The 27,822-nt window shown below is 41.1% G+C and overlaps 1 protein-coding gene across 11 annotated transcripts in view; it reads left to right on the top strand.

The window, feature by feature from the left end:
- The window catches only part of kmt2cb (lysine (K)-specific methyltransferase 2Cb), a 90,172-nt gene that overhangs the window by 30,200 nt on the left and 32,150 nt on the right, over positions 1-27,822 (top strand). For 8 of the 11 annotated variants that reach the window (XM_042497364.1, XM_042497374.1, XM_042497368.1 and 5 more), the window contains exons 9-27: positions 925-1,096; positions 2,381-2,495; positions 6,100-6,275; positions 6,471-6,844; positions 10,417-10,494; positions 10,789-11,507; positions 13,691-13,813; positions 16,557-16,673; positions 17,062-17,166; positions 18,174-18,278; positions 18,394-18,575; positions 20,459-20,623; positions 20,730-20,836; positions 21,057-21,128; positions 21,270-21,482; positions 23,024-23,143; positions 23,438-23,563; positions 23,689-23,819; positions 25,653-25,845. In XM_042497364.1, the coding sequence (XP_042353298.1) occupies positions 925-1,096; positions 2,381-2,495; positions 6,100-6,275; positions 6,471-6,844; positions 10,417-10,494; positions 10,789-11,507; positions 13,691-13,813; positions 16,557-16,673; positions 17,062-17,166; positions 18,174-18,278; positions 18,394-18,575; positions 20,459-20,623; positions 20,730-20,836; positions 21,057-21,128; positions 21,270-21,482; positions 23,024-23,143; positions 23,438-23,563; positions 23,689-23,819; positions 25,653-25,845 (3,393 nt within the window). The remainder of the gene's footprint in view (positions 1-924; positions 1,097-2,380; positions 2,496-6,099; positions 6,276-6,470; positions 6,845-10,416; positions 10,495-10,788; positions 11,508-13,690; positions 13,814-16,556; positions 16,674-17,061; positions 17,167-18,173; positions 18,279-18,393; positions 18,576-20,458; positions 20,624-20,729; positions 20,837-21,056; positions 21,129-21,269; positions 21,483-23,023; positions 23,144-23,437; positions 23,564-23,688; positions 23,820-25,652; positions 25,846-27,822) is intronic. The other 3 variants (XM_042497367.1, XM_042497365.1, XM_042497371.1) reach the window with 2 other exon arrangements.

The following is a 27,822-nucleotide window of genomic DNA, read 5'->3' as shown; positions in this document are numbered from 1 at the left end:
TAAAGTCTATGGGTTTTTTGAATGGGTTTTTGGTAAAATGCCTTAAATAATGTCTGTTGTTAATACAGGCTAAAGATATTTATACGTCCACTTGAACTCAATTTTTCAACTTTTAAGGTTTTACTTGTCTATAAAAGGCGGTTGCTAACAAGTGGCTAAATGGGACTACAGTGTTTGTTGGGGATGTCACACGTCATCACAGCGGACATAAACTCATTAAACCCGCTTGTTCACCTTTATAGCTTTACAGAGTCACACGCAAACTTGTAGATTTATCTGTTTATAATATTTTTCGATCGCGTTTTAATGTGTTTTTACAGTGTTTGTAGTTGTAATGTTTAAGTTGTGCGACAGCAGTGTAGTTCGTGTATAGCCAAACAATAGCTTTTTGCTTCTAGCGATTTCATTTACGCTTCAAAGCACACAAAAATTGTGTTCATCTGTGAATATTATCATGCTAAACAAAACTTGTAAGTCTCATAAACCTGTGTTCATCGGAGAGCTTATTTCTGGCGATAATTGCAAATCCTATTCAAAAATCCCATAAAGTTTTTGACAAGGGAACCAGTGCGATGCCAACTTCCTGGTTGGCCTACAAAAATAAGTCATCCCTTCACCACTCTATGATGGTGGGTCTTAATGGGCGGTCTTAGAGAGACAGGCGCCAAAACAGAGCTTTTCAGAGGGTGACTATAGGTCTATTCAGGCAACCACATGAGAGGAAGAAAGTGTTTCTTGGGCATAAATGTATGAAAGTATTACCCTGAAGATTACCACAATAGATCACCTTCCTTAAGTGGAATTTTAAATTTAACAAGATGATATCAAATCAACTGTGCTGTCTGATATATATTTTTTTTTAAAACTGTTTTAAGATTATTTGTACTTATTAAAACCCTGTCTCTTTGATTTTCCTGCCCATAGTTGTAGATGATGTAAATTGCGCGCTATGTGATAGCCCAGGGGACTTACTGGACCAGCTCTTCTGCACCAGTTGTGGTCAGCATTACCATGGGATGTGCCTGGACATGGCCGTGACCCCTCTGAGGAGGGCAGGTTGGCAGTGCCCTGAGTGCAAAATCTGCCAGACATGCAAGTGAGTCACCTTTCCATCTACCTAAATAACACATCTCAAACTGAATGTTTTTTCCTCTGTATCTTTTCTTTCACTTTTTCTTTTTACTATATTTCTGTATGGCTACCAGGCATGGTGCTTACTGCTGTTTTGTTTACCTCTGTGGTTTGCGAGGAGCTAACTGGATGCTGTACCCTGAAGCTCAGTCTTGTAACTTCTGACCTTATTTAAACAGCAGAGAAGCTCTGTTAGCAACCAGGCCTGTTTGCCTTAGGAGAACACTGTCCATTGAGCTTTCTGAACGGTATTTACATAGAAACTCGAGTACCATGTTATTACTGCACAGCATGGTTTTTTTTAAGATGAGTTCATCGTTATTAACTGTGGATGGAATGGCTCCAAATTTTCTGGTTCTTTTGAATTGTTTAGGTTTGACAACAGAAATGCTTTTATCATTGCCTATGCAAAGAAAAGCTTTTATTGTGGATGTTACGATTACCTTAAATCTCACCTGTCTTTACAGAGGTAAAAATAATTGAAATCCATCCAGTGCAGGTCAGAAAAAGGCCATCTCTTTCCTTTTTTTAACCAGTTCTTTTTGCATTACTCATCACCAACCCTACAATTAGAGATATAGCACCCCCACACACTGTGACGCACAGCTATATGCCCTGAGCTACTGTGTATCAGCTGGACTTATATTTTAGCATACTAACATTTCTGCAAGAGCAAACATTTGTATTGCATTTACTATTCTGATGCACAGCAATCGATAGTCCGTATTCATTCTAGAAACAAGCTACATTCACCACCTTTAGTGTAAATAAACACACACGCAGAAACGCGTATATAAATAAAACATACTATGTTATATAAAAAGTAATTTACTGTTGTCTAGACATACACCCTCTGGCACTGAATGCAAGATATTCATGACAGCTTGTTGTATGTCGTCACCTACAAGTGACAATCAGTGCACTCAGTGCCAGTATTCTAGCTGGTCCGGCAAAAGCACTTGTACTGCATAAAACTGAGATGCACTATCTTAAGGAATAACAGATCAGTTCAAGCAAAGGATGAAACGATCTCAAAGAACACACTTAATCTTTAACCTGGCTTTGAGAATCTCAGGGAGGCAAGTGCTCAACTGAAGACTAAAAGAGAAAATATAATTTGTCTTTTAAAGATGACATTTCCAAAGGAGAACCAAGGCGACTATGATCATCCATGTGACTACTGTACATAAAATCCTACATAGCACTGTCCCATTTCATTCAACCTTTTCTCTCTCTCTATCTCTTAAAGGAATCCAGGAGAGGACACTAAAATGCTGGTGTGTGACATGTGTGACAAAGGTTACCATACCTTTTGTCTGCAACCTGCTATAGACACTCTGCCCACCAACGGATGGAGATGTAAGGTAGGAAAAACCTAATGTGGCTGGATGGCATATTTAAAGCCTCTCTACATACGTGTATACTTATAGAAACATGTATATATATTTCATCTAAGATGTTTTTTCCACATAGTATTTTAAAAAAAAAAACAACGGGCTGGAAACAGATCTACTCTTCCTCCCTCAATGGGAAATTCTTGATCTGTCTTTTGCCCCGCCCACCACCGTCAGTTTTGGTAGATTTCGCTTTCTACTTTCTCCAGCACTGCTCACAGTGAGTTGATTGGTGAAAATGCAGTGTGTATAAACATGGCTCGTGTTAGGGGAAACATCGGAGAGATTCATACATGTTTGAGCCTTAGTCACACTCGGATGAAGAGTTTGTTGAGCACCAAAATCTGTGACTAGCAGACGTATGAAAATGGTAAATGTAGATTGCATGTTTTATTTATGTCGTTTGTTAGTTTGTAACCAGCAGTGGCTGATATTGCATTAGTTGTTGTGAAACATACAATAAGAACTGCTATGAGGGGATTTTGGTAGATGGTGGGAGGAAGCCTCACGGTCTGGTTTACATCCAAAAACTGCACACTCTACCATGTTTGCTGTCAGATCTTTGACTATGTTAATGTTAAACCCTGCTCTCTGTGCTGACACGTCTGATCTGCGCTGGAGGTTTCAGGTTTCCTTGCAGTGCTATGTGGAAGTCTATCCCCTATCGCTGTGTGTTTCCTGTATTAGACAGCGAATGGCTTTTGTATAAGTGACATACCTAATCTATCTTGCCTGAACATTTAAATCCTGGATTTTAAAGGAAGTGAACTTTCAGTCGAGAAATGTGAAAACACCTCTCTAGTGACAAACTTTGCACAGATACAAGTCAGTGTAGTCAAGGTCAGACATTTTAGGGGTCATATACATTAGAAAAACACTTTTTTACTGAAAGGGGCCTTTAAAACAAAAACGGTTTAATGTGGTTATTTATTCCACTATTGGAGTGCCGACCTATGGTTTCCACCAGTGGAATTTTACAGTTGCAACACAATATTCCCACTGTAGACATTAATATTCAATAGAAACATATTCAAGATATAAATCTTTGCTCTGGCACAGTGTAAAATGTCTACCACCTTCGAGAATATGACTTTGGTGGTTTATGTTTGCACTTCCTGTGGTACAGAAATGACTCATACCAGCTGATCTTTTAAAGGCTTCAGTTCAGCCTCTGTGCGGTTAAGATAACGTGATGTGTATGTGTGTGTACATGTGTGTGCATGTTAATCACACGCATCCCTTAGTGCAGCCCCACCCCTCATCCTCCAGCAGTGCAAATGCTATGCTTGTCACTCAGGCGGCAGGTTAACACACCAACAGCTCTCTGCAGCAGTCGGAGGAGGCTGTGGTAATAGAGCCAGCAGGTGATGAAAGGTCTTTACACTTGGCTTCTCTGTCTGACTCAGCATAGGAGGAACACAACCCACTCACATCCTTGGCACTCGCTTCTCCTGGGTGCCCGCCTCCAACCCGTCCCCTCTCACACGGTAGTTTTGTTCTGAGTCGTCTGACTGAAGTAGAGATCAATGAGGAATTAGTCATTGTTCTAGGTTCAATGCTCTGTCCTGTTCCTCCATTATGTACGAGCAGCAGAATTGCAGGCTGTGCTTGAGACAAAAGCTTACTTGAGCTGAGTGGCTAGCTAATCTACTAAGCTGCAAAATCACTATATTTGCCAAATTATTCACTTCTGCTTAAAATTTCATGAACAAGCTTTGTGACCATGTCTCGTGGAAAAGATGGAGAACAAAAATTAAGACCACCGTCACTATCTGCGTCCATGCCGGGGACAACCATGGCATTATGTTATCGGGTTATCTGTACGTATGTACGCTCATTCCTGTAAACATGATATCAAGAACGCCTTGGGTAAATTCAAATTTGGCACAAATGTCCACTTGGACTAAAGGATGAACTGATTGGACTTGGATGGTCAAAGATCACTGTGAGCTCACAAAACATATTTTTGGCCTTAGCTCAAGAATTCAATCCTTGTTACAAAATTTCATGTAAATGTCTCATAGAATAAAACGATTAAGAGATGACATTTTATATCCAAAAGGTCAAAAGTCAGTTTCACTGGCATCATAATATTCTGGAAAAACACTTTTCTGGCAATTATTTGACATCAAAATTTAGGAACAGAAGGGGAGACATTTGGTCAGATACTGAATTGATGACACCAATCTTGGGTTCAGTGTTTAAGATTTGAAGCATTGTCAGCTGGCATGGCTACAGTTGAGTCTGATCGATGTATGGATGCAAACTGCAACTTGACCATGAGGTGGTAATTCTAGTTTATCATAAAGACTTTAAAAAGTAGTTTTTTCAGGTATAAATGAGATTGCTTTAGTATCGAAATTGAAGCCCCATCCAGTATGTGTTTTTATAATATTTTTGATGCTGTACCAAATGTCCAAAACCTAAAAAATGAAAAAAAAAAAAATCCTTAAACAAAATCCTCAATTTTACATAAAGTGATAAGCCGCATTGTGAGATAGTCTTTTTTGCTGAGTCTGACTGCATTCAAATGTTTGTTTTGTTTGGAATGTCAACATATAAGGAACATAAGGAATTAAGCTTTAAACTATTTGGTACAACCCTAATGTTTTTGCATAATTGGGTTTCATAGAGTATTTAGCCCAAAGTAGCTGTATTTTAAAATGTGTAATACATTTTAATTGTGTTGGATAGCTGACTTTCCTAGTTAATATTTTGCAAAGTCTAATGATGTTTTGTGTTTGAAAAGCAGTTGTGAGCAGGGAGATTATGTCAAAATTTAGGCAGCCTGTTTCCATTCCTAGCATGAGCAAGATACAAAAGTCCACATGCAGTTTTAAATGAACAGCTGCACTTCTGAAGCATGCTGCTGAAATAGAAGCCAAATGGCTTTTTTTTTTACTCCATGCAGCTCTGCTTGCTGGTGCATGCTGTCAGTGTCGATATTTCATCAAAAATTCTGGCTGCCATTAATTTGCGTGTGCCACTCTGACATTCTGTCACTCACAAAACTGAGCTCAGTGTTTACGTGATTTTTGAAAAGCAGCGGGACTTTTGTCCACTCGTGTACCCAGAAAATAAGAGATTGCAAATGAAATGGGCTTTAAATTACTGATACCTATCCATTAAAAAAAAATATATATGTTTATGGTGAAGCAAAAAATAAAAAGTTCATAAATATGTCCCACCCATGTTTTGATTATTGACAACCTGCTTTAAATTCAAGTGTCGGCAATTTGCATACCCAGAGCCTGATTAACATCATGCCAACATTTTAAAAGTTTTATTCTTTTTGGCATTTATTAAATACTGGTTAGTGTATATGATCCATCTGATTAGAAAATTGTCTTCTAAATCCATTTAATCGGGGCCTAAAAATACTCATGTTATTTTTTAGTCATACTCCCCGGCTCTACCTCAAAATTTTGCTGGAAAAGAGTCATGGTTAAATATACTCACATTCGTTGTAGGCCTGGACAGGTTCCATGCTTGTTTCCCATCCCTTTAGTGCCAAATTTATACAGCAGCAACACTGTATTGAGTCTGAATGGCTTTCAATGGCTTTGCTCCTCAGAACTGCAGAGTATGCATCCAATGTGGAACACGAACCAGCGGGCAATGGCACCACACCAGCCTGCTGTGTGAGAACTGCATCCAAAACCAGGACCCTGCTCTGTGCTGTTCTATGTGTGCCTGCATCCTGGACCCCGAGCATCACAAAGACTTACTCTTCTGCCAGACTTGTAAGAGGTAAGGCACATTTATTTATAACTCACTGCAAGCACTTCAAATGCACTTGCATTTTGCCTTTGTTTTAATTCCTGTGGCAATTTAATGTTCCCTGGTAACATGAAGGGAAACCACAGTAATTAATATGTCAAATTCTGGGATTTCACAGAGATCCCTGTCGAATAATCTCCTAAAATTCCTTTGCACTCCTTTCAGATGGCTACACCTGGAGTGCGAGCGTCAGAACTCAGGCCAAGCAGAAATCCACCCCAGAGAGGACTATGTTTGTTCCAACTGCAAGTCTCCTGCTGCAGAGCAGGCGCTACAGGCAGAGGATATGGACACCGGCCCAGAGCTCAGCCCTCAGCCAGCCTCCATGCACACAGACTCTGAGACTGGACTACAGCTGGCTCAAAAGCACACGGACCTAGAACCTGGCACTCAGCGGTCTCCTAAAATGCACAATGACCCCAAACCGGAATTACTTGCTGTTCCATTGCACTCAGATCCAGAGCCTGTACAGGCTACCGTCCAGGAGGAGAAGCTGGCCACGTCAGCCCCGAAGCCTGGTGGGTCTTTGTTCCAAAAAGGTTAGATTAAACACAGAAGGATGGCTGCTCTGATCTCCTTCCTTGTGTTATCTTTAAATCTTGAAGTCTTTATTTTCCTCACTGCCCAAGTCTTCCCTCCTGAGACCTAATCTACTTCATCAGCATATTAATCATGCCTTGTGCTCGCAAGGACAAGCCGAGCAATGCTACTCTTTTGATGATACAAAATCATACGCAGAAGCACCAGGTTATACTATCGAAAATGAAAGAGAATCTTTGTAGTCGAGGGTTCATTTACTCAGCCTCTAGCCATGCAAAACAGTTGAAAGTTTTGGCCGCGCAACACGAAATTGGGCCGTAGTGTGTCAGCGCTGATGAAGTTTTGAAAGTCGCAGTTGTTGCAGATGAAAGGATTTGGAGTTGTTTGGACTAAGACCAGAGAGAGGCGCCACTTCTTTTATGTGTAGGATTTTCTGAGGACTCCCCAATAACCAGATGGTGTCCTACTAGCGACAGATTAAAGTGACTCCTTTGTCTTTGTAAGTCTGTGTTTTGAAAATTAGAAGTACTTTGTTTCTCCCTCCTGTCTCCTGGGGCTGTAGCTTGGGCTACTAATCTATGTAAATGAGAAATTGATGCTTGAGAGCGCTTATTTCTTCAAAATTTCACTTTAATGCATAGCCAAGTGAAACTATGTAGAGTGACTTGAGGCAGCGATGGGCACTTGAGTTGGCTTCTTACACTACTAAGAATCAGCTTTACATTTGACTTGCAGTTTTTCTGTATCAACCTCAGTCTGAGGCAGACTTGTTAAATACCAAGCAGAGGGAGAGGTTGTGAAGTCACTGTCACGATTTCTGATGTCTGTCATATCCCTGTGTGCATGCTTGCCTGCAACAGGTGTGTGTGACACAAAATCAGAACACAGTGAGCTGTGTCAGTCATTTAGTGGCTTCAGTGAGATTCAGACTATGAATTACGGCCATTGGGTTTTTAGAGACTGTCTGCAAAATTTAGAATGATATGTTTTCTCTACCTAAAAATATTGTGATATTGCAATATCGCCCAGCCCTAGTGTTATGCTTCTGTATGAATGCTCTGAAAGTTGCATACAGAACCTTTTAATAGTGGTTCCTCGACACACTATGAGACTAATTAAAAAGCCATATTGTTTTCACTTCAGAACCAGCATGGAGATTTGAGAATTGACTCAAATTTACACCCCAAGGTTTTTTGAGCATGAGTTTTATCAAGCCAGATTACATTTAGTACAAGAAGCACCATTACCTTGGTAAACCCTGTGCTTCGCAACATCTGTCTATTGTTTCTGCTGGTCACGGTGCTCCTGTGATTCATTGTGGTGCAAGCTGTACCAACGCTTTCAATTACATGATGCTGGTATCTGCCTGCATGAAGCTCAGGGCTGCATCTCCACTTCGTGTGAGTTCTGCCAGCAGCGGAGCCGAGTATAGTGGAGTACAAGGCAAATTAACGGTGAGCTGGGGATGCCAGTGGTAGCAACGCTGCCCACTCTGTCTAGACAGCAGACTCCACTGGCAGGAGAGAATGGATAGGAGTAGCATGATGGTGATGATATTAGATCCCCTGTCTGCAAACCTGCCTCGGAGCTACGCTGGCTCATTCATGACTGCTCAGCACAGCAGCGTGCTTGCTCTGCTCTGCATGCACATGTGCTCTTATTTTACTAGCTTTTTGCTGTGGTCATGAACTGCCTCATCATTGGATTTATCTGGCAAAGCGATGCTTCTCCCACTGTGGTTTTAAAGACTTGTTGGGTGATCTGTGTATTGATTTAAGAGAAGCTTTAGGAGATTTATGTCAAGCCCTTTAAAATAAGACTTGGTCAAGTTTTGCTTTTTTTTTTTCAGTTAACATGTTATAATGGTCTCTTACCCTTGGAGTAATTGTTAGTGATTTTTAGTTGAAGCCAGAAAACAGTTAGAATTTTATGTTATTTTTTGCATTGCATTTGATATTCCAGCCCCAAATAAAAGGAGGAAAATTATTTAAAATGCGGTGAAATTTACTTAGACGTCTTTAGATTTGTTTTATTTTTTGACTTTGTGACATCATGGCTATGCTGCCAACAACGCTTACATGTAATGTAATTAAAGTCATTAACCAGAGCTGTTTATCACCTGCCAGGATTCTCCAGCACTCAGGGTTTAACGGCAGGCTTAACGTGACTCAACTGACAGATGCTGTTAGATCCATCCTGCAACTGCAAGTTAGACCCGACTTAATGCCCCTGCTGCATTAATCAAAGCCGCGTATTTATCTTAACCATCACCTCATTCACTGTAGGAGATATAGGAAGCAGGGTGCTAATATGAATGAGAATGTGTGTTCGGCTTGGTCAATAGTTGAAGGCTGGAGATGGTTGGAGGCCCCATCTCCTAATTGACTTTCTGGCATCGGCACCGGATGAGCACCTGCAAGCTGCACAGTCATGAGCCCAGAGCACACAGACCCTGGGATGTTGGTTGTCATGGTTACTCCCTTCCCTGGCAGAGATGCTTAGCAGGTGCATGCGTGTGTCAGGATCAGTGTGACATGGGAACTTGTGGATTGAAATGGTGGGCTCCTCGTTAAGACTAGGCTATCTGTACGGTCAGAGGCTGTCTGGCAGAATATTGGCTCGATGTGTGGATGCCTGATAGCCAGGAATGACTAGTTCTATTCATGCCAGACTAGTCAAATGCATTGATGTCTTTAATACGAAAACCAAATGGAGAGAGAGAGGAAAGGAGACTCTACAAGCCCAAATGGAGAGAGAGGGTAGGAGACACTAGATTAATACTAAAATAGCGTATAAAGGCCTGCCTCATTGTCTTTTTATGCATCGTGACTGCTTGTTACTCGAAAGCCACTCCTTTTCAGTAACACTTCTGTCACATCCTTTTCAAGGCTAATGCAACATTAAATCTGAGCAGTGAAATTAATGTTGCTGCCATGCATAATGTATAACGTTTTTTACTCTTTTTAACATTGAACCATAGAGAATTCCCTTTTCCATTTATTGGCTCAAAAGATAATTGGTGATCTGCAACACTAGGTTTTAGCAAAGGATGCCAGTTCAGATTTTTTTTGTAACAGATAGCCGTCCCTTGTTAATCACATTAGGCATTAACCAACAAAAGGTGGTGGTGAACATGACTTTTTAATTTTTTTTATTTTTGGAAATTGGTAACATCTTATTTTATTGTAGAGCTGCACACAGTGTTCAGTGCCTCCTTTCTCTCACTCTCTCTCTTCTTATTATCATGACACTACTGCTGTGGGAGTGTGAGCTCTGCGCCAGGGAAGTTCAAGGTTTAATACATTCATTTATTTTTGGTGGCCCGCCATGATTAGAACATCTGCTGCCACAAATAGATTTTCTATTTTTGGAGCTAGACCATTAATAAGGAGCGCTTTGGAAAATATCTATACCATTCCCTAATATTTCCCTATCGTCTACTTAATTTATTATCTTACCACTTCTTCTTTAATATGTTCACAATGTCTCTAGAATTAGTTATCTCTATTAAAGAACAGATATCAGTTTCTTTTTATATAATCATTTTGATAATGAATCTTCTCTCTTATAGAAATCTCGGTGGGAGCAGACGTTGAGAAGCAGGTTACTGAACCCTCTGTCAACAAAATCCTAACAGAATTCAAACTAGGTTTGTACACACAATCTTCATTATGGAACCTCATATAGACTTGCATTAATGTAACAGTGATTAGTGTTTTAAAGTTTGTGTTGGTGTGAATAAATTGTGAGCATAACAACTGTTATAATGCTGCGTAAACATTGTTCACAGGTAGTATTAGACAAAGCCCCGTGCCGAACGTATGGCGCATACCGAACTGAAAGCCCTGCCCCACATGTTTCGTGATGAATGCATGTACTGTTACACCCCTAGGACATGATGTTAAGCTCTGTTCTTCATACTACTGTGTATTTTCTCCTCCAGAAACGAAACCAGCAGCAAGAGCCCAGCTTACTACAGAGAGTCCTGCGTCTTCAGCGACTCTCAGCCAAGAGTCTGAGTCTTTTCCAGCCCAGCTCTCCACCGAGGCACTACAGACACAGGATACAACATCGCAGATCAAACCAGCAAAGACAGAGGCCTGCCCCGAGCAGGGCATGGCCAACCCTAGCACAAAGGATTTTAAGGCCATCATCTCAACCACCAAAGAACCAAGTACTGCATCAGTACCTTTCACGGACCAACCAATGGAAGTTTCCCTACCCCAGCCTTCAGGTATGGATGTAGTCAGGGCTTCATTCCTGGAAACTGCTCCAGAAGAACTTAACAAGGAGAGGATGGAGGGTATTTTTCACAGGAACCTGGCAGAGACTGTTAAACCCTCAGCCTCCAGTACATCAGAGGAGATGTACGCTACACCAGAGAGCAAGCCCAATCTGTCTTTCCCCAGCCTGCCTTCAGAGGAGAAACCACTCAAGACATCTGTGGAAAGGTTGGCAGAAATGGTTTCCTCTCCTTGCCACTCCTCCCCTCTGGCCCGAGGGACCTCTCCCAGAGAGCCACCCCAGACCATACCTTCACTGGGTGACCACAACAGTGTAATACCCACCACCACCCTCATACCACTCACTCCTAAGATTGGAATGGGAAAGCCAGCCATCTCAAAGAGGAAGTTTTCTCCCGGGAGGCCACGGGTGAAACAGGTAAGAACTTGAATATCAAGTTACAGAAGCCACTGGTTCGGTTTGTGTCGGGCTTGTGGTGCTCACACTCTTAAATGGTGTGTGTGTATGTAACAGGGTTGGGTACCAAAACCTGTTCCCATATGACCGGTACCTACCAGACCAAATCATGCAGATTTCGATGCCTCATTTCAGTGCCAGATTGTGTGAGTAGCGAGACAGAGAGCGGGCGCGAGTGAGAAAGATAGAGAGCGAGCGTGCTTGTGTGACAGTGATCGAGGGACTGCAGCGAGCCGAGCAGAGAGTATGAAGTTAAGTATAAGTGCAGCGTACAAACAGTGAAGGGGGTTAGCACCAAAGTTACCAAGCTAACTTAGGCTCCCAAGCTGCCTTAAGGTGGCCTGTTAAGGTGGACCAGCTGTTTCTAGTCTCAGCCACTCCTGACAGATAATAGAGAAATGGCTTTCTGCTGAATCTCTCCCAAGTTATTGAGGCAATTGCAGATTCCAAGATCGAAATTTATTTTGCTGTTAGTAATCCTGTAAGTGTCATTTAGTGTTCAATTATTGTAGTTGGGTTCATTTTTTTCATAAACTGAATTTGATAATAACGCTTTGTATTATAGATATAATGTATATGTTTAAGTATTGTTTAAACTGTTAAGTATACTCTAACAGTTTCAAGTTTAAATTTGCCTTTGCAATAAAAAAAGGGCTTTCTTGAGTGTCATTAACTGTCTTGTGCATTATGTTTTTTTAAAAAGATTTGATTCTGGCACCATCTAGGCACCAGTATCATTTTAAAAATTATCGTCTTAGCACCAGTATTGGGGAAAAAAAAAAACAAATGATACCCAACCCTAGTGTGTAAGTGTCTTGTGGGCTCTTTGCCATAAAGGTGGATTAGGTTTTTTGGAGGAACTTGGTTACTTTAAGCGGCTTATATTGTTTATGATAAGTTCTTCAGTCATATTATAATTTTTCTCTTCAGTCAAGTAATACCTTGCAAGCATAGCAGGAGGAAAACGTGGCGAAAGATGCTCTCTCTGTATTCCCTGTGCCCTTTTCACATGTTTGTGCACCATGTGACTAGTTTGTTACAGTTTTCATCCTGAGCTCAGTTTAAGTATTTATTATTTCTAGTAGGAATTGTGTTTTGTTTTGGGGTTCTTTTGCAAAAACACCCTTTCCTGAGAGTCCCCACCATATTCCATCTCAGTCACCATCAGTCATCCATGTTCATCTCATGTCCACATTACACATGTGTACCACCTTAATGTGCCATTGAGGATGAGCATTCATCAAGTCACAAATTTCAGTGATCATTTCCATTTCAACATCCCAGTTAGCTCCCTCTTACTCCATCAACGGTAGTGGGTCACTAGTGACTGTGAAAAAACTTTTAGTATCCTAATATTAGTGTCTTAATGTCATTTAAACAAATGGATTATAATAGAGACACTGAATGTAGACTCTCTCAGGCAAATAATAATGGGAATAGAATCACCCCCATGGCTATAATATATTATGAATGATGCTGATGAGGGTAGATTAATTTAGTTAGCAAAATGTGTTTTTTCCCCCAGATATAGCCCATCTTTTAAATAAACATTATATGGCTCAAACTAATTTGTTACACACGGCCTGGGGGGAATCTATTCCAGAAATTTGAATGTTGCTCCTCTTTAGTTCGGCATGCTTTTGTCTGATTGCACTCATGTGCTGCCGTGCTGACGCAATTCCTCTTGTTTTGTCAACATGCCAAGCATACGCGGTTGTCATGACGAGAGGTTGCAGGGCCTCTTTGCTGCTGTATGGTGCCGTGATGCCCCGGCCAATTATGCTATGTGAAATGCAACTAACAGAATTGTGCTCTCCAGTTTTGCTTTTACAAATAGTCTATTACAAACATGCCTCTTTAACTTGTATGCATGAAAACTCTAAGGATTAGCTTTAACACAGACTGTAACCTTATAACTTGTTCATATTTTGGCACAGTAAATGCTTTCTAATCCTGTAGCCCTGCATAGATGGATGCATATCAAGTAGTTCCCAATCGGCTACATTAGAAGCTCACTACATCTCTCTCTAACATCTTTCTTTGTATGTTTTGTTTCTTCGCTGGCTTTGTTTTTAAGTTGCTGCATTTTGTCGCCCTCCTCCCTCCCTCTCTCTCACTCTCTCACCCGCCCCCCCTTACCTTAGGGTGCATGGAGCCCCCATAGCAGTGTGAGCTCCCCCTTGTCCTGGTCGCCAGACCAGCCAGAGGGGTGGGACGTCCCAAAGACCAGGCAGTCCTCTGGCAGCCCCGGCTGGAGCATCAGAGTGGTAAATACTGTGGCGCACTAGAGACGGCAGGGCAGCAGCTGCCCTCTGTTAGCCCTCTGTTTACCCTAGTGACGCACACTCCCCGAGTGTTCCTGAATGTCACTGTGATGTATAGCGTAGCTTGCTCTAACAATTACCAGCGCCTTACAGTGAGAAGAGGAGATTCATAGAAGAATGGCCACGCTAATGACTTTATGAAGTGGAACCGAAATACATAGCTATATTGAAAATGGGCTTTGCTGTTGAATTGAGAGATCAAAGTTATGAAGCAATAAGCCTTCAACAGTCTATGTATTCGGCTAATAATTTTTACTAATGAATGAATGTGCCCCGTCTCCTCTTTGTTAGCCGTGCTCTGCTGTGCTCTCTTATTTTCTGTCGTTTTAAACCTGTTCAAGTATTTATTTATATATTTCTCTTCACTGACTATGTGAAAAGTCTGTGGCAGTTGGTTGCCATGGTGACTGTCATTACTCTTCGCAAGGCTGGGTGAGGGTTAATTTGTGGGCTGTGGCTGGCGTCCAGTCCAGGTTAAACACCACTGAACAGTGTGCCTGTCAGGGGGAACAGTGGATGGGAGGGGCCTCCGTTTGGGATCAGTGTCAAATGTGGGGTAACTGGAAAGGGATTTGGGGGTAGGAGCTCAAAGATTCAGTTAGACTTAAGTTTGACAGTCATGATTAGACAGAAGCCTCTAGTTGGAAATGTGCTAACGGCACAATGGATCTCGCATCTCTAGAACAACAGCTTAGAGGCCTTTTCTCTCTCTTACTTACTCTTGTCTGTCAGAAATTGTAGCCTACCTCTGAAATAACAGTAATTTCCATGAACTATCAAAGTGTCAGGTTGATTGTTTTTTTTCCTCCCTCCTAAGTATTTGCACAATGTTCACATTTAAGTTTTTTTTAAAAGTAAGATTTCTAATTTAGTCTTTACCCCTTTTGCCAGGAATGAAGCCATAGAAATGTCAACATAAATATTTGAATTTATTAAGTAAATCACCTATCATGCACGTTGTACTGGTATATGAACATCACCACAGAATGACATTGCCTTTCTAAAACTGAATGAACATCGCTCTTCCTGTTGTAGAGTCAAGAATATGCAGACCTAAAAGCTAAAGTGGGAATGGTGAAAGGCTTTTTTTAAAGGAATAGTTGTTCCAAAATCAATATTGCATTTCTCCTCTTACTTGCAGTACTTCTTATCAATCTAGATTGTTTTGGTGTGAATTGTGAAGTGTGGGAGATGAATGCCTTCACTGGAATATAATGGTACTAGATGGCACTCAGCTTGTGGTTCTCAAAACGCCGAGAAAATATATTTTTTTTAAACTGAACAGCATTGTCTCTTTTCAGAAATAATGACCTGATTCCTTAAGATAATCCACAGACCGTTTTGTAAGAGGGCTTTCACACCAGAGCTGTTTGGTCTGCTTTAAACAGACCAGAGTTCGTATCCTTGGATAGTCCGCTTCGTTTAGGGAGGTGTGAAAGCTCATCCGAATCCTGGTGCGGACCAAACAAGCGAACTCTGGTCCGCCTGAAAACGTGGGTCTTGGTTCGCTTGCAAATGAACCCTGTTGCAGTTCGCTTACACTGGGAAATGCAAACAGACGATCCAGCGAACAAAAGAGAGGAGGTGAAGTAGAATGGCAGTGCATTTTGGGTAGACAACATTACGTAACAATTAGATTTGAAAGGTTTGAGCACCAAAGTAAAAACAAAAACCCAAGACTGCAAAAATTTGGTGATGCTCCACTGTTTTGTTGTGAACAAGCTGGCTGAAGGGGATGTATTTACGTTTTTGGTCCTGGCCAATCGATGAGCCGGGTTTTCTTCTTCCTCATGCTTTTTTTCTTCCTGGTCAGTGTTTGTTTCGGGAAATACCGCCCCAAACAAGCAACTGCTGTAACTGCATGACGTTGTCCAGGAGGTTTGGTCCGCTTTCAAATGTGCGGTGTGAAAGTGAACCAAACCAAATGAATGTGTGGAATTTTTCGGCATTCCCCGCCCAATCAAACCAAGTCCCCCGAACTATCCTGGTGTCAAAGTGCCCTAAAATTACTATTTTCTTTCTACAGAACTACACCAACAACGCATTACAGCGTAGAAAGAAACGTGCATCTACTCAACGACGAGAGGCTCGTGACAGCATGAAATGTAAACATTAATGGCGTCATCCTTGGCTGAGCTGTGACGTAAGCTAGCTCAGTGGTATTCAGCGAGCTAGCAGTTTCACACGCACCTTCTGTGCAGTGATATGGTTGGCCGGTGTAACTCGGTATAAAGAAAAAAGTTCCTACATGAAACTGCTCACAACAAGGACTGTGAACTGGGTCAGAATTTCTGGAAAAAAAAACATTGCTGTTGAGTTTATTAAATAATTTTTTGGGGCGCTTTGAGCACCACAAGCTGAGTGCCATCTAGTTCTATTATATTGGAGAGAAGGCAGACGTCTCTCCTGCTGATATTTCCTGCATTCTGCAACTCAGACTAAAACAATCTAGATCAATGAATAGTGCTACACGTAAGGAAAATATGGATTTTTGTGTAAACTGTCAGCTTCGTAAACTATGACTTGAACAATTCAGCGTGTGCAAGAGAGAAACTTGCAAACAAGTGGAGCTTTCAGCTTGGTTGTCGAGGAGAGGTCATTGTCCCATTGTTCCCCTACAATGTGTCTGTATCCATTCCTTAGATGCGGTGCTGCGCATTTTCTGATTTTTATCTTTTCTCCACAGGGTCGAGGCTCAGGCTTCCCTGGGAGAAGGAGGCCCAGAGGAGCGGGTCTGTCAGGTAGAGCTGGACGTGGGAGGGCCAGAGGAAAGAATGGAGCGAGTCCCAGCATCAACCCTGGGGTATGTACTATTAGCTGGGCGAGATCTCGACATCTCTGGCAAATATTGCACTCTATGCAAAGCAGTGTTTGTTTTCCCTCCAGCTGAAGACATTGATGATGTCTTATAAGCAGCATTAATAATAACAACAGAGTAATCAGCTTACAGTTTAATTTTACGGTAAAGGCTGCATATTTTTTGTGGTCCATTTCCTCAATACATCCAAATGATGACTCAGCAACTATGAATAATAGATAGTACTAGCTGATCGTAACTGTTCTCCTATAGTTGGCGTATCCTAAAATGAGTCATATTACTTCTTTTGACTGTGGATACTGATAGTGAAAAAAATGATATTGTTTATGTCATCACAGCATTGTTTATGTTTATTTTGTGTGTTTCTTCACAGATCACCACAATAGAAACACCATATCCAGTCAAGGAGGAGGAGGAGAACGCCATGCATAACACAGTGGTTATATTCTCCAGCAATGACAGCTTCACGCTAAAACAGGTTATTGTTCATTTAATAATTATGTGTGTTGCTGCTATATTTCATTTTGAGTCTCATCTGTGATTTTTTCCATTCACTTAGATAGCCTGAAATTAAATCTGTGCTTAAAGACCTCTCCCACTGGAGATCATTAAGTCCTGTGGAGATACTGCCAACTGCCTGCAGGAAACTCAGTTGATTATTTAACACAGGAACATATTGGAATTTTATTGTTTCTTACTTTCTGCTGTGAGAGATTTTGCATTGAAATTAACTTTGTAAAGAATAACTGACATCAGGGTTCATCAAGGTTTCAAAGACAGCAGTAACTATGAAGTTAACAGTGTGGGATAGCATCAAAATACGGTATTGTTCGAGAATAATTATTCAAGGGCATGAATAGGATTTGGCTGTTCAGTGCAGTTATTGGACTATTTATGCCTCTTTTACACATAGAGTTTGAGAGTTTGAACAGCGTTGATTGAGACGTCCAGGATAAAAGGGGCATTCATTTAAAATAGGAATCACAACAATTTTGATTCACTTAGGGACTGGGAGGTTATATTTTGTGACATGGTATCAATTCTCAAAAACACGATCAATTTTTGATTTTTTCACAATTATTTTCTTAATTCCTTTACATAAAGAACCCTGCAAGCACTCTTATTTTGTTTTTTTTACTGATAGGTAACTATTTATTTGCTCCGATTGCACAAAAAGCAAGGCCTTAATGTTTGATGTTACAGGGACTGTGATAAATACAATTCAAGTTCCCACTATTCAATGGTGGTGTGTTCTTTTTTTCTATGACAGTTTTCCTAAAGTTATATTTTTAAAAACTGCTGTGTATCCCCTTGCTCACAATACTGCAGTATATTGGTTCATATTCCCTGCATTGTGATGTGTTTCACCAGATTGTTGCCCAGTACACAGCCCTATTATTAAGGTACCAACCCCTGATTGGCCCAAGTGAAATTAAACTGCTTTATTGAAATGGGATAACTCACAATGTCTTATTTCCCTTTTAGGACATGTGTGTGGTGTGTGGGAGTTTTGGCCTCGGTGCAGAGGGCCGTCTTTTAGCTTGTGCTCAGTGTGGCCAGTGCTACCATCCATTCTGTGTTGGCATAAAGGTACATTTATTATTTAGCGATTACACTGCACACACACTATTCTTAAGCACATAGAAGAAATATCATCCTGTCATACGCAGGCCCACATATTAACGACTCACGGGTGCTTCCACAGATCACCAAGGTGGTGCTGAGTAAAGGTTGGCGTTGTCTGGAGTGTACAGTGTGCGAGGCCTGTGGCCAGGCCACAGATCCTGGTCGCTTGCTGCTGTGTGACGACTGTGACATCAGCTATCATACCTACTGCCTGGACCCTCCACTGCAAAACGTGCCCAAGGACAGCTGGAAGTGCAAATGGTGAGTACATTTACGATGACCTCTGCCAAATTAGCTTCAAACTTTCTTTTAAAGGCATACTAAACAGGAAATGTCTGTGACTGTTTGTAAACACAGTTTTCAAACTTGGCCCCTCCTCTCTACATGTGCATTGTACATACACTGCAAGCAACTATTTCTAGGAACGTCACGTTTGTTGTAAAGGAAAAGACGATACTTTCGCAAGCTAAGTAAGCTAACCGCCAAAACAGGAGAACTCTGAGTAGCTCCTTATCTCCATCCTCATCTGTGCTCGCCAGCGAAAGTAAAAGTGAAAGCCAAACCCAGATTTGCCCTCGTTTCCGATCAAATTTGTCTGTTTGGCATTTCGCCCAAGCGGGAATCTAAAAAATGAAGCCAGTGCAGAAGTGCCAAAAATTGCAATTCATCAAATAGCCAATTGAGACACCCATGTTAAAATGCCCAACTTTATAGTAGAAATAAACATGTTTACAGCCTGGTACAAAAAACAGTTTGGGGTTTATTTACAGGTCTATGGTTTTACCTCACAAAATTCCCTTTTTTTAGCACTGTGTTTGTGATTTTTCTTTGCTTTCTCTCAAATGTATGCCGCATAAGTTCTGGCACCTGGTCTGTACCTTTTAAGAAAGTCCCGAACTCACCTTTCTACTTTTATTGACTGAGGGCCATATGGCAGAAGCATCCCGATCATAGCAAAATATAAAGAAATACTGGCAGTGGGCAGAGTCTCTGCAGATAATTACACAACCTACCTTCTAGTGGGTCATAAGCAGTGCTGTAGTGGAGGGTTTACAGGGTATGCCTACCTTTTTTTCTGGCTGTTTACGGTGTTCCCACACATCATCCGAAAAGCTACTGTAATATATAAGAGAGTATACCCACTTCCTCCCTGGTAACCTACTCATCTACTTTGTAGTACACCCACCATACCACTCCACCACTGGTCAGAAGTGTTGATTGAGAGGGATTTATTTGTATGAGTTTAAAGACAAATCTGCCACAAATAGTTGATTGAGTTTATTTATTCTGTGTGACCACTGCAACCATGACACAGTGTCTTACCCCCGGTGTTAACTTAGTTGACATTACTTGTTTCACCATGTTAGGATGTTAGGAGCTGCATGCTAGTCTCTGTGAGACGAAAAGAGATTGACTGTAACACAAACCTATTGTGCTGTTGGTATTGGGAAGAAAGGTCCTTTCTGTTTATATTCTTGATCCACTTCTGGTGAACATCTTGGTCTTCTGCACACCCAGGGAATCTATGTAAACTGTATTGTCTCAGACAACAGCACTCTGAATGAAGTCTGCCACAACTGTTGTAGCAGCTGAGAACTGCACAGGTTCTTCACAAACTCAAAGACATCGTTTTCAAAGTAGCGCTACCCAGAAAGTAAAGGCAAAAGTAGACAATTGTATACTTCTCAATACAGCTTGCATTCAAACATACTTGCAGGAGTCATAGTCCTACATACTAAACCTTTGAATTAGATTTTAATTGTTACATTTACTAAAAGCATGAAACAAAAGCATATTTTACTGTTGTTGGTTTTCAGGCAACTTGGGCAATTTACCACATTCCACCTCCTCCAGACCAATAAATATCTCTCCTCTTATTCAGTTTGAAAATCAGCCCAAAAATTTGGTATTTTTTACACTATACAAAGGCATGAAAAGTGAATGCCTTGAATATTTTTTACAGAGCAGGAACAAACTGAATTCAAGAATCCTTATAAAACTTTCAACAAACAGCAAAGAATTTCATATTTGCAGCATGTGGGCGGTGAAGCGAGTAGGCAGGAGTTTTGCAGCACAGTTAATCTGCATTATCCTCTTTGAAGTAACCTGGGTAGAATGACCTCTGTCCTCCCTGTCTCCTGCAGGTGTGTGTCCTGTACCCAGTGTGGTGCCACTACTCCAGGCCTAAGGTGTGAGTGGCAGAATAATTACACCCAGTGTGCCCCCTGTGCCAGCCTTGCAACATGCCCCATCTGCCTGGTGGACTACAGTGAAGGCACCGTAATTGTGCAGTGCCGCCAATGTGACAGGTGTGCAGTGTTTCTACAAAACCTGTCGGCTCAGGAGAACAGGTCTCTACTCATTTTTATTTTTTTTAACATAATTGGCTCTTATCTAAACCTCCTCTATCCACAGATGGTTCCATGCGTCTTGTCAGGGTCTCCATTCAGATGAAGATGTGGAAAAAGCTGCAGACAGCAGCTTCGACTGCACAATGTGCCGAGCTTTCAAGACCACTAAAGGTGGGATCACAGTGATAGTGTGTGTGTGTGTGTGTGTGTGTGTGTGTGCGTGCGCGCGCGCGCGCGTGTGTGTGCGCGTGTATGCATGTGTGTGTACATCTGTGCGTGTACGTGTGTGTGCGTGCATCAGCTGTACAGTGAATAGACTCAGCTATTGACATTTGATCCTCCTGTTTGTAATGTTTGTTTTAAATGGCTTTTGTGTTCTGTGCTGCTGCAGTTGTGACCAAGGCCAGAGACGCCATTGAGCCTGTAGTTATGACGCAGATTGTCACAAAGGCTAGAGAAATGGGTAAGTTCAGAGATTTAAAATCAGTGGATTATAAAATGGCAACATAAAAAAAAAAGTATTTCTCTTGAGAAGATGGTGATTTGATTTAAATTTATGTACATGCTTGTTCTCACTGTGATTGTTATTTTTTGGTTTTCTCAGATCTGTCAAGGACCTACACCCAGGATGGTGTTTGTTTGACAGAGTCGGGACTTTGCCAGCTCCAGAGCTTGTCCGCAACAGCGTCTCGGCGCAGGAAACCCAAGCCAAAGCTGAAGCTGAAGATCATTAACCAGAACAGTGTGGCAGTGCTTCAGGCTCCTGTAGACCCTCTCTCAGAGCACTCTCGTGATGAAGACATTGAGGACAACCGAGGTACTTGTCTCTTCTCACACAAGCTTCCTCTTTCATCTCAGGCTGTTTATTAAAGGCCTTCAGTGCAGTACTGACTGGGACTATCAGTATTGGCTTTTGTGACATTAAATGTTTTTCACCATTAAACAGCTGCACAGTTCACACTTAAAATTACTAAGGCTGATCCAGTTCTGATATGTTTGACTGCTAGCTCTGTATTAAGCCTTTAAAATTGGACATCCTGCTGACAGCTGCAGGAGATTGTTAATGGCATGATCCAGTTTAAATAGATCTAAAATAAAAACTATAATAGAGCTTTCATTCTTTTTGCAGCAGAAGGCTAAAGATTCTTTCGTGTGCGTCATCTGGTAATTACATTACATTACCTTACATGTAATGCAAACATGGTTACAACGTGCAGTGTGGCCAGTCTTTCTTTTTAAAGGTCACGGAAGATAGTTGTTTGTATAGTCCTGTATATATATTAATCAGCAGCTGGGAGGTTCATTCTTTGTGAAGCAGAAATCTAAGGTAATCTGTCTTCTGTATTAAAACGTTGTACGCTCAGGCTGAAGTCATTATGTTACCTTACATGTTTCATCTTTTGGATCAATATGTTATGTGGGTTTATGTTGAAAAAAATCATGTCGGCTTTTTAAAAAATGCAGATTTTTTTAAATCCACAATTTTAATACTTGTATCAATATATCAATTATTATGGTTTATTGGCTTACATTACCTGTTAGCTTAGGTCGTACCAATTTTGGGGATATGACTCATTTAAGGATACTCCAAGAAATGACACCACAATAAGCAAAAATACTATTGCAGAGTTCGAAGGTTAAACAGAATGCAGCCTGAGAATCACAGAACCCTTTTTAATGGTTCTCTGCAGTATTTTGTGTGTTGTGCTATATTGCTGTTTAATGTCTGTGGAGATTGAAGTCTGAAAGTCTGAAATGGCAGGAAATTTTGGACAAGATGAATGGACAGATAAACAGAGCAGGGACAAAACGCTGAAGAGTAAAATGCAAATTTGCTTACTATAGTATGCTTGTTGACATTTTTCGTCAGTTTGAATATTGTTATTCGAATGATAGTCACAACTTATTTGGCTTGCTTTCTGAACAGTCTAATGTTTTTTAAGCTCCACAGTATGTTTCCATAAATAAAATAAAAGAAATTAGTCCTGCTTCACATAATCAATGCCAGTTGATTAAAAAAGACTGCCATGATATGCCCCAGTATGATCCAGATGGTACGCATGGGATACTTCTAATTAGGTGAAATAACATCAGTGTATCTCTTACTTACACATATGAAATGCTTTCTCCAAGTAAGAGTTGGGGGGGAAAAAACGACTTAGTGCATTACAAAATAAAAGTCTCAGTGGAAGTGACGTCCTCTGTAATGGAACTGGTGAACTTAATTTCAATCAGGCTAATGTCCTGCCACTGAGTGCGGTTCAGATAGAATTGACCCTGGCGCTGTTGAGGGGCCTGGCCGGGGTGTTCTCTGCCGCAGGGCTGTCACTCATCATCAATGCTCTCTCCCTCCTTCAGAGGCGGAGCTCCTAGATTGTGAGGCGAAGTCTGACTCGAGCCTGGAGCGAGAGCCAGCAGAAGACGACTCCAAGGGGGCCGACGGCGGCAAGAAGAGGAAGAGGAAACCGTACCGGCCGGGTAGGGCACCTGATTGAAGGAGACAGCTCCTCTGAAGCGTAAAATGGTGCAGTACAGGCCCGACGTTGTAGCTGTAGCAAAGCACTGCCATCTCAGGGCCTCTGATGTACGCAGGGCTCTATCTAGTGTTTCTGAGCCTTCATGCTGAAAGCACAGGACAATTAATAGAACCATGTAATCAAATCAATGTATCTCAAATCACATCACCTCTGTAATTTTAATGAAAATAGTTTTTTTTTCCTGTTAGTATATTTATTAATAATTGCTGATAAATTAATGACTTCTCCTCTCAAGGAATCGGTGGGTTCATGGTCCGCCAGAGAAGCCGTCCAGGTCAAGGTCCAGGCAAAGCCAAACGATCCCTCTGCAGAAAGGATTCCACTGGCTCCGTGTCAGAGAATCCCTTTGGAAAAGATGAGGGTGTGTACACTAATAATGATAATAATGATGATAATAATACATACACATTTCTCTTACATGAGATCCTCCCCTGATCTTTCATTTTTAGTGTTTTTATGTGATGTCATATTTCTCGTATGTTAAAGGATGGACAGAGGCTCTGCCTGATACTCCTGTGGATGAGACGCCCCCTGGACCAGAGGTCCCAGAAAAAATAAAGAAACGTTACCGAAAGAAGAAAACAAAACTGGAGGAAGCTTTTCCCGCCTACCTGCAGGTCTGTCACCTTTGATAACATACCCTTACTGTTTGACATGAACAGTAAACTGACGCTGTGTATAAACAGAGCAGGAATATAAGATGACATTTTTATATCAGTGTTCAATAAGGGCGTAAATCGCAAGATGTGCCATGGAAAACTCAAAATAAAGGCATTTCTTAAAGACAGTATTTATTGATGTTTTTACTTTGCATCAATAATATTGGATCATTGATCATTGAATTGATACATCAATTTAGACCAATGAAGTGTTACACCCCTAGTGTAAAACTACTATATGACCATCCCAGGGATAATCTTCATTTAAAAACATTTTTTTTCTCAGTACACAGTTATCTACATATTATTAGCTATGATAATAATCCACTTTTTTGTTAAATTTTATTTAGCTTGTTTTGCCTACACAGGTACCATATTTTAATCACTGCATAAGTGTTAGAAGATCTACTCCATACAAAATCAGATTGTCCAGTTTTCACCCTGTGAGATCGCTAGTCGCAATCGCAATCTGATCACCTGGGCGGTCAGGCTATAACAAATACAATCTACTAAATTGTTATTAATTTTCATATTAGTAGTATTAGCAAAAGTCAAAAAATAATATCGTTCATGAACAATTTTGACCCCTAAGAGACAGATGCTAAAATCAGCAACATAATGCCCAACAGGGTCATGGTCATTAAGTAAAGTGTCTATCTCCTCTGCACTCCGTTCAGTACCAGGGACAGCGCTGCACTGTCTGTTGGGTTGTATCTGTGTGTGCATGTGTCAGTGTTGGTGTTGTGTGAGATGCTAATGTGAAACAATGACAGTGCAAGTCAAATTTAATACAACTAATAATAATAATAATAAAACAGTAATGGAAAAAAATAGCCTTTTTTTGCCTGGACATTGACAAAGGCATCAGCCATTGGCGATTACTCTGACCATAGTTGATCCCCAATTGCATCGTCAATCCACATTACATTTTTGAGACAAGAAAACATTTTTTTGCATCATATGAAAACAGTTTATTTCATCAGTTGTTTCCAAATCTATTTTTCTTTTATTGCTATGCAACCCTCCTGTTCATACGCACAGATTGCTTGGTCTTGTCATGCCGTATCTTCATAAAATGCCTTTTATCTCACCCTTGGGAAGGTTGGGGAATCCAAAGTACATTGCCTGGAAACCACTTACCGAACCTTGGTGCGCGGTGCCCCCTCTGTGAGCTTTTTTGAAAGAAGAACAGCCTAAAGGAAGTCGCTGTGGATGATGCTCGTCTCTGATCATGCTCTGTAAATGGCTCCTGTCTGGGCTGCGAATTGACACACAAAAGCTTAACTGGAGATGACTTCAAGGCTCCTTGTCTCTAGCCAGAATCTCAGTGTCACCTTTTGTTGGCCAAAACATAGATATGCGATGTGCATTAAGACACCGGCAGCTGTCAGCGCTACTCTTTATCCCACCACAGTCTGGGGATGCTCAGTCCAACCTAAAGGTCCAACACAGTGAAGCACATTTCATTAATTATTGAAATAGCAACACGTAGGGCTTTTAATGTCTCGGTGCAGCAGGGAACTGCAGTTACATGTCTTTGAGGATAGTGGATGACTTGTGGGTATAAGTGGTTTGGGGGTGGTAGGTGCTGACAAAAGTGAGGTCAGCAGCAACTGTTAGTTTCAGAGCTTCTCTGTTTCACTTTGGTCAGTTCTCTTGAGCCTTCAATGCGTGCCGTATGATCTCCATGTGACATGGTGTTGTGTTTCCCAAGAATGATATCGAGAAAGGTAAGCTGACAGTTCTTGTGTCAACAGAGAATTGACTGCTGATTTGTGTTGTCATGTTCAGGAGGCATTCTTTGGAAAAGACCTGCTCGACAAAAGCAAGCAGAGCAGACAGCAGGGGGTTGAATCAGGCTTACTAGAAGAGGGGCAAAGCCAAGTGGAGAGAAAACATCCCACCACCAGCTTCCTAGACCCTTCATCAGACCCCCTGCTCAGCGCCTCGGCAACATCCCTTCCCACCAGACCTGCAGCAGCACGTACGTATACACTTAAGTTCTCCAGGACAAGAGATGTAATGATGTAATGATTCACTGATTCAAAGCGGTGAAGTAAATTTTAGATTTGGCCAAATAACTGTGGCTGAAATTAGACCTGGAGAGGAATCAAAGCAGGTATTGGAAAGGGCTGACACAGCAAGGGAACCTTTTATTTTCATTTTGGCATTTTGCATAACAGTGTCTTTTATTCCATGCATTTCTCCCCCTCATCAGTGTCATCACACAATGAGAGTATTAACCCTTTTCACATATGAGTAAATGGGTATGACAAACTGAACACATGTTGAAACCACATTTCAACCACTCACAAAACTATGTCAAAGTGTCAAAGGTAAATCTGGTCATTAGTGTTCCCTGACTTATATCTATATCTGCAATTCATCCACTTCAAGAATTACAAAGAATTTCACTCCGTAAGTACCAAATAAAGTGAAGTGTCTGTTCTCTCTGCAAGCTTGCTCTGTCTCGCCTGCACACTCACTCTTTCTCTTGCTCTCTCAACTTTTCTCTCAATCTTACATGAAATGGCCATGCCCCTTGCATTAATCTGAATGAAGTTGTGCAATTTTGTACAGCCAAATAAAACAAGAGCCATGTGCCTGAAAGAGAATAGTAAGAGTTGTTCGATGAGGCTTTTTCTTAATGGAAATTTTATCATAGTCTTTGACAACACTTCAAAGCTGTCCAAAGATTGATTTAGAAAGTTTGCATTGAATGAAAATTGGTGGTGATTTAACATGTTCATTATGCTGATATGACTGCTACTTGTTTGTAGTATACCTACGTAGTGCAACCTCCTATAAAGAAGAAGCACACCCTCAGCCACACAACTTGTCACTGTTTAAACATCAGCTGGTTGAGATTCTACATCATACCTGCTGCCTGCTCTCATTCAAGCGTTTTTGGCGCCGCATATTATGCAGCGCACCAACACAGCCAAATGGAGCACAGCCACCAAGTGTTTGACAACACAACACTAACCAACATGGAAGCACAATCAAAATCTCTTACTGAAACGATGTGTACTGTTTAGAAATCAAACTAAACCATCCTACCAGTAGCTAAACACCAACAAGTAGCACCACCCACCCAAATACCATTACGGACCAAGTTTACCCCCTCAGCTTTTCTCGCTGGCAGTGGCCCCCCGTGGCTGGATAATGTGCCATGCCCCACCGCAAAAACCTGGGTTTCTAGGTGGGGTTCCGGTACGTCCCACAGATGCTCGATCAGATTGGGTTCTGGGGAATTTTGAGGTCAGACTGACGCCTTGAGCTCTTTGTCATGTTCCTTCGGCTATTCCTAAGCAGTTTTTGATGTATTGTATGGTGCATTTTCCCTCTGGGGAGAAGCACTGGGGTGTACTTGGTCTGCAACCTTGTGAACCCAGAGTTTTCCAGCAGAACTTGACATGAATAATGTTATTCACTTTACCTGTCAGTGGTTTTAATGCTATGGCTGATGGGAGTATATCTATAATCAAGAGCTGGTCTAATCTCTGTTCTGATTCTAAGTACCTGAACTTGTTCACCTCAGTGCAACAAAACTCTTAAAAGACTTTGGACTTCCTTCTGTATTTGCAACGAGAGGCAAATTACTGAAAAAGACACCTGAATGAGTGACAGCTTAACACTTTGATTAGCAAATAAACAATGACTAAAACTCATGTTCACATATCTAAGAAACAGCATTTTTTTTGTCTTAAAAATTAAGTATTACATTTTGTTTCATTTTTTAACTTAAAACAGGTACATTTACATATCAACATATTTTTTCTTTTACCGTCAATTAGCATCACAACTCAATAAGTAATATGAGAAAAAAGCAGAGAAAAAAGTAATAAAAAAAAACCAAGTAAAATAAATGAAATGTATCAAGTCTAATTTAAACCAACTTGACGTAAATAAATTTATTTCCATTTAGTTAGTTTTAAGTAGATTTTCTTGATAATAGGGT

The sequence above is a fragment of the Plectropomus leopardus genome, chromosome 12, assembly GCF_008729295.1.
Source record: "Plectropomus leopardus isolate mb chromosome 12, YSFRI_Pleo_2.0, whole genome shotgun sequence".
NCBI lineage: Eukaryota > Metazoa > Chordata > Actinopteri > Perciformes > Serranidae > Plectropomus > Plectropomus leopardus.
This window is presented reverse-complemented; position numbering and strand designations above follow the sequence as displayed.